The following is a 7,098-nucleotide window of genomic DNA, read 5'->3' on the forward strand; positions in this document are numbered from 1 at the left end:
ATACTGTACATTAGCTGTGAAAGAGGGTTTTATCCCCCAGCCTGAAAAATCCCAAGTATCTGGATAATTTGACGAATTGCTAATACCACTGTGACAGTTTAATCGCAACAGCTTCCTTGGAGCTTGTTTCCATTGTGGCCTTTGCTGCTAAGCTTCCAGCCGGGACGTGAAGGTACTGCAGAGAGGATGGGTGCAGAGTGCTCCCGGGATCCCAGGGAGGGCTCGCATGGCATTTTCCCTTTGAGATCCCTCTTAAAACACTTGCCCAGCTGTACACACAGGCTGCACTATGTATTGACAGAAGCTAAATAACACCTCACAGTCTAAGACCATCTGGCTGTGTGGTGTTTTGCAAAGAAAACCAGCAATATATCAGTACAAAATGAAAGGCTTTTGGTTTCCTTTCCAGGGCATACACATCACATCCACCTTGCCAGCCCAGATTGCAGTAGAGATCCACATGCATTACACACGGGCCATATTACACCCAGTGAAATTCATTTACAATGAACAGACTTCAAAGTCTAGAAGGAGCCGTTATGATTATTACCATAGATTAAATAATTAATTTAGATTAACAGAAGAATGCCTGAAGATAACCTGATTATAGGAAAAAAAAACCTGTTTCTGAAAGCAGAGAGCTCTAGGAAATATGCAAAACAAGACGCACTGCCTGGAAGATGCAGCTTCACTGATGCACACGAGGAGTAAAGCACCCGTGAGCTGCTGGGAATGTACTGAATTCCTCATTACTTGAAATCTTGGGTTTGGAAGTTTATCCAAACCATCTGCTCTAGACAGAGGAGAAGGAACTGGCATGCGCTTTCTGCCCCACAGCAGAGAGACTCCCAGGGCAGCGACGGGGTTTCACTCCAAAAGTCCAATGCCCCGGCAGGTCAGAAACCGATATTTGCAAGGAAATAAAAACAAATACTGTCTCCACATCATGGGACGCTTGCAACAGGGCCGGGAGGAAAAGATGAGGGTGAGAGGCCTGAGGTTCAGCACGCATTGAGTCGTGTATGTGAGAAACATAAGCAAATACAGAAAAATTGGCAGGAGGGAAAAAACCAACAACCCTGTGCTCTGCAGCAATTCCCGTGACCTGTGGGCTCCAGTCATTAATGCCGCAAACCCACTGCCTGGCGCTCAGCAAGTGAGCTCTCCTGACTAGCAATTTGAATGAGCCTTCCCGTAATAAAAATGCTTGTGGGAATGGTTGTGTGGGCACCCCTGGGGCCACAGGGCTTCTCCCAGCAAGCAGCTCCAGGCCATCAGACACCCACCCACCACCCACCAGCGGCATCGCGGCACTGCCGACTGCGCATCTTCCATGCCAAATGCCACCCTGCAGCAGGACGCCACACAGCCCACGGTCCATCCCCTCCCGCTGCTGGTTCAGTTTTTTGGTCCGAAGGTTTTCTTTCTTGCCAGCCTACGTGGCAAGAGGAACCTCCAGCCCAACTTGCACAACTCAAACTAAGAGCAATCGGTGTCATTGATGGATGCTGGGAGCTTCAGATGGGAGCTGAATGCTGGGGTTTAAACCTAATGAGTCTGCAGAGGCAACGCAGGGGGCTAAGGATCGGCACTGCTCCCTTTATCTTTCTACTGCGTGCTTCAAACTTACAGAACTAAAGATACCAACCCTGGGATGAGCTACTGGCTCATCACAAAATGCAAGAGAAAGGGGACCATACCTTGCATGCCACAGGTTTCCTGTGGAGCCAGTGGCCTCCTGCCTTGCTCTGTCCCATGCTCGGGCGCCTGGCGCTTGTATATCCTGTGGGGCTGCGCTGCTCCATCCTCTCGAAAGCTGGTGGACACTGGTTCGATGAAATAGTCCTCGTTCATGAGCCGAAACACGCCTTTCTGGCAGGGAGAGACAAAGCTGTCACCATGAAGCTATCTGCATCTAGCACAGACTCACACTGAAGAACCTGGGCATGGGAGAGGGTTTGCAAAATTTTCCAGGAAGAAACAGGTCTTCTCTAAAGAAATTGTTTTTATGGATATTTTGAGCTCTAAACTCCCAGACAAAAGAGAACTAGCCAGCATGGAGTGATCATTAAGAAAGCAAAAAGCTAAAGAGATCCCATCACAAAGTGCAGACGGGTGGTGAACCCAATGGGTGTCTGACAGTGAGGAGCTCAGGGACTGCACGGATGCTGAGACAGAGAAATGCCTTCTCCAGAGAACCAGAGCACACCAGGAATAGGCACATATATGGTCTCAGACTGTGCTCCCCCCTCTGTGCTCACGCCACCTCTCTCTGACCTTCCTGGAGATGCTCCGGGGAGTCCAGGCAGCCAGCCCAAAGGGCGGCTTTGACCATAGTGCAGCACCAGTGTTTGGAGTAAGTGTTGCACAAATGGAGGTGTTTTCCCAAGGATATCCTCGTCAGATGCAGCCAGTTGCTTCTGGCCTTTTGCACTGCCTAAGCACCACCATTGTGAACCATCAGGTTACAGACTTCCCGCGGTCAAAGACCAGAAAACCTCCAGGGAAGAGGAAGAAGAACCTGCAGGAGCACTTGATCATGGCAGGAACTCCAATCAAAGAAAGTCAGTCCCAGGAGCATGGCCCCTGCATGCAACAACGGGAGGATGTGTTATTGGCATTTCTCCTTTAGCAGGAAATGACACCCTAAAACTTTCTTTGGTTAATTACGACCCCCCTGACCTGGCCCAGCTGCAACACATCGTTATGGACTCACCCAGGACTCCTCAGCCTCCACGCTGCATCTCAAGAACACACAGCTGCATTCGCTGCATAGGAAGCTCTTTGCATGGGCAGCTTCATCCCAAGGAATGGGAACTCCTGCGGGAGTCTGCAGCGTCATTCAGCCGGTCAGGGTGCTGCCGTGAGGAGTGTTTTGTAAATGTATTTTGCGCCGTAAGACAACTCCATCTGCTCTTGGTTGCTTCAGAGCAGCCTTACAGTGTCTGGAGCAGGCTGAGGTGTCCTACACTTACTCGGGAGCCTGTTCATACTCAGCTTTGCTTACCATGCTTTTGCTCTGACATGTTTATTGCTTTCACATCCCAGGACAGGGCAGGGACAAAGAGAGAAGATCAAAACATGCCTCTACAACTGTTTCCAACGTTTCCAAGATACAACAGGACTGAGCCTACTAGTGATGCTTTCTCACCGCTCATGCAGTGCTGGGGAAGAGAAAACGGCTTCCTCCCTAATTAGCTCCTTGCAAATGTAAAATAACAAGGAGGAAACACCATGGGGATAGGGAAGGAAGGGAAGGAGGCCACAGATACAATTCCTTCTCTGTTTCCTGATGCAGGTTGTTCTGAGCCAGGAAGGGAACAGAGATCTCTGCCCCGGCTGAAATCTGCCCAGGGTGCCCTGCACAGGGGCCACGTTTCATCATCAGTTGGTTCTGTAGTAGCACTGAGTGGCATTTGCTGCCCGTGGGAAGGTCCGGTTCTCTCTGTTTAAAACACACCTGGTTAACCTTTCTGCACCTTGTGTGTCCCAGTTCACCCCAGTAAGCAGTGCCAGCATCCCTAACCCCTGTCTCCTGCTCCCTCTCCATGGTCTGCAACAAGAGTGAGAAATAGCCTTGGAGAAGATGAAATTGCACTGGCAAAACTACCCAAGAGAAAGCAGAACCCAGCTTTTACAACTCTATTTTATTTTAAAATCATTGACAGGAGGAATTTAAAGTCTTATAGAAGTGTTGTAAGAAAGGCGAAGCCTGGTCACGGGAACAGGGATCTCGGGGGTTGGCCAAGGGTGTCAGACAAGGTACAATTACTGTGTGCTACACCAGTAGCAAATGCTGGAGCAGGGGCTGCACCAACGACAGTAATGGGGAACTCGGCCCTTCGAGGTGCTGATGTGATTTGGTTCAACACGTGAGGCTGCCACAAGCAGGAATTTTGGGACAGCCCATCTGTGCTTTACAACTGGGAATGGCAGAGTGCTTTCAATGCAGCAACGCTGGGCTTGAAATACAAGGTATCACCACCATATTACATGTATAAATGTAATATACTGCCCTAGCCTATAGCTCCATGCTTTCCCACACCAGTAATATGTTCCTTGTTTACACCCTGTGATACTGACCATGCGTACAAGTGGCGCATGAGTAATTCCCTGTAATGAAGCAATAGCTCAGAATACACTTTACTCTCCATAATAATTATGAAACATGCAGCACATTGCTAAGTGCAGTTTTCCGTGGTTTAGTATCTGTCTGACAAAAAGCCATGGTTATTTTAAGACTGAGTAGAGAAGATTTAAAGCAACTTCAGGCTGACTTTTGCTCACCACTTACAGTTTATGGGCTGCAGACCCTCTCGCAACACTGTGCTAATGCCTTTTGTAAGCTAACAGTTTTTTCTGCTTCTTAAAAAGTAATATTAAGCCGTAGCATGTGCATGATACTGCTCATTTTCAACACACTTTACAGACCTTAATGATGGGATTCACCAAACACCACTATGAAATGGGTGTTTTCAGGTGACACATTATGTGGATGACAGATTATTTAACGAATAACTTCCTTATTTGCTCTCCCATCTGTGGTTAATTCACAAAGAGAAGTTTAATTCTCTTAACCAGAATGTATTTCAAAAGACCGGGGTGAACATCCTTCAGCCCATTCGCTATTAGCAGCTTGGTTTTTCCTGACTCACACTGCAAGACTGAGATTTCTAAGTCTGATGGCAGATTGCAGCTCACTGGCAGGATGAGGCCACGCAAACATTCCAAGAACCATCATATATTACCGGGGGTGTCCATGCGTAAGTAGACATTCACAGGAGCGTTCACGACACTTTCTACTTCTGTGTACACTGCAGCCATCAGTGCTTCTCTCATACAAACATTCACAGAAAAATGAATCAAAAGATTGTAGGTTCCCCCCAGGTGCATCAGTCTATTTTTTATTGAAATGATGCACCTGGCTATTTTCTGCAGCCTTCATCCCCCTGGAGACAGGGGTGCTGCATGAAGTGCAGGGTGCTGAGCACCCTTAGCTGCTGTTAAATTTAGTAGGAAAAGAGCAACCAACACCTTCCAGGACGTGCCCAGCTCCAGTCCTGCCAGTCCTGCCCTGCCATCAGCCACGGCGGGGAAGGTCTGAGCTCTCTTCTTGCAGCTTCAGGTGATGGTGAAATGCTCCCCACTGCACACCTGTGCACTGCACTCCTCTCCTTGAAATCCAGCAGCACACTCTTGCGCCTCCAGGCAAAGCGCAGTGATTTGGGTGGCCTCTGCAAACCTTCCATTTAAAAGCCACCCTGCTCTACCAGGCTAACTCAGCGTACAGACACACACTGCCTTTATTTAAACACAGGAAGCTTAAAATGCAAACACAGCCCCCAGCTGAACAAAGCTACCTGCGGCAGCCAGCGGACCGATGATCTGATGGTGTTATCGTCCCTCCAAACCCAGAGATGCTGGGCGTGAGCACTGCTGGTGATCCCTCCCTCTGCAGCGGTGCCTCCCTCTGCCCCGTGCCTGTGCTGGGGACGCGGGGGGTTTTCCCGGGGTCAGCCCCTGAAAAGAGAACCCCCCCTACACCCACCACCTCCATGAAACCCCAGCACCTCTGTCATCCCATGGCCGCTGCTCAGGAACGGGGGTCTGCACATCATGGGAGCTACCAAGTTATATGGTAACACTCCTGCAAACCCCCAAGACGTTTTAAACCCCGTGGGGACCTGGTACCTGCGCTAGCTGGATGCCAGCTAATGCGGATACACACATTTATGCTGAAGGCCTGAATTTGCCTTGCTGAGTGCCGACACTAGAGTCTTATCACTCTTACAGGTCACTATCGCCTTCGAAAATATTTGCAGTGGAATAAGGCAGCGGAGGTGTTCACAAAACATAAAGTAATTTCACTATACATGAGCCGCGTTATCATAAATACCTCCAGGCTTCAAACACCTTGTTTTCAGATGTGTTTCCCATAATCCCACGTTTATGTACTAGAAGGCGGAGGCAATACGAGAATTGCTCTCTTTGGGAATTTGGACACAAACAAGTAAACACAGTCCCGGAGAGTTCCCAAACCACTGGAATCCATGGGAAATTTACAGTCAGCTCATCCACGGCCACATCAAACCTACGCAGTGAGATCCTGACTCTGCTGCTGTCGGGAGGAGTTTTGCTATTGCTTTAGCAGAAAAAAGGATTTCACACGGCTTCTGCTATTTCCTTATTGATTAAAGACCTCTGTACTTACCAGGCCGTCACACGTGCTGAGCGCGGCCAGGCCTCCCTTCAGCGCCCGGCTCCGAACCTCCCCGATCATATGGCAGGAGTTGTAAGCGTGAGACTGGATCTTGGCGTTAGCGATCCCCCCGTATCGCCTCTCGCTGAGGAACCCGGGTGCCAGGAGGTTGCTGTTGAGGCTCAGGTTGAATTTCAGGGGTTGTCCTTTGTAATGCAGTTCATAGAACGTGAGAAACTTGCTCCTGGAGGAAGGAGACCTTCGGTGAAGTGCTCGGTGGGACAAATCGTAGGACAGAAACAATCCGCTCTCGTCAACCTTGATGGGATGAACAATGTCGCTGCTGGAGTACGGCAGAGCAGGCTCTGGGAAGAAAGGGGTTCAATGGTTAGCTTTAGGGTTCATCACCTCTCCTCTCCCACCCCTTCAGCTGGATGCCAAACTCCCAAGGCAGCCCAGTGGGGTGAGGTGCCTGAATACCAATTGGATCTGGTAACTGGCGTTCACTGCCGCTGCCGAAGGCACGGCAGGGAGCAGGGAAAGGCAGGAACCTCAGGCGCAGGGGGCCCCCCGCTGCCCCTCCTGCCCTCGGGGGGTCAGGCGCTGGGATTTCCCCTGGGAGAGGGTTAAGGTCAGGGTTAGGGTGGGGAGGGATGGAGGTGGGTAAGGGGGGGCCGTGCAGCTCCGGGGCTCTGCTCCGGCCGGGACCGATCCCGGCTTCCACGCACACGTTCCCGCTGTTTAATTACAGCTGCCGGGAAAAAAAAACAAACCAACCAACCAACAACCCCCGCTAAATCCCAGTTTTGAAACGGTGTTTGGAAGCCGTGCAGCAGATCGCGGGGGGCAGAGCACCCCCGGGTACTGAGCGCCCCGGAGCTTCCCCAGCTGGGTACGCA

General features: G+C 50.3%; 1 protein-coding gene across 1 annotated transcript in view; it reads right to left on the minus strand.

Moving 5' to 3' along the window:
- Nucleotides 1-7,098, minus strand: part of LOC103914798 (A disintegrin and metalloproteinase with thrombospondin motifs 7-like) — a 72,296-nt gene that overhangs the window by 62,532 nt on the left and 2,666 nt on the right. Inside the window, 2 exon segments of the mRNA XM_009321511.1 lie at nt 1,701-1,872; nt 6,212-6,562. Coding sequence (XP_009319786.1) covers nt 1,701-1,872; nt 6,212-6,562 — 523 coding nt within the window.

The sequence above is a fragment of the Pygoscelis adeliae genome, unplaced genomic scaffold, assembly GCF_000699105.1.
Source record: "Pygoscelis adeliae isolate BGI_AS28 unplaced genomic scaffold, ASM69910v1 Scaffold13, whole genome shotgun sequence".
NCBI lineage: Eukaryota > Metazoa > Chordata > Aves > Sphenisciformes > Spheniscidae > Pygoscelis > Pygoscelis adeliae.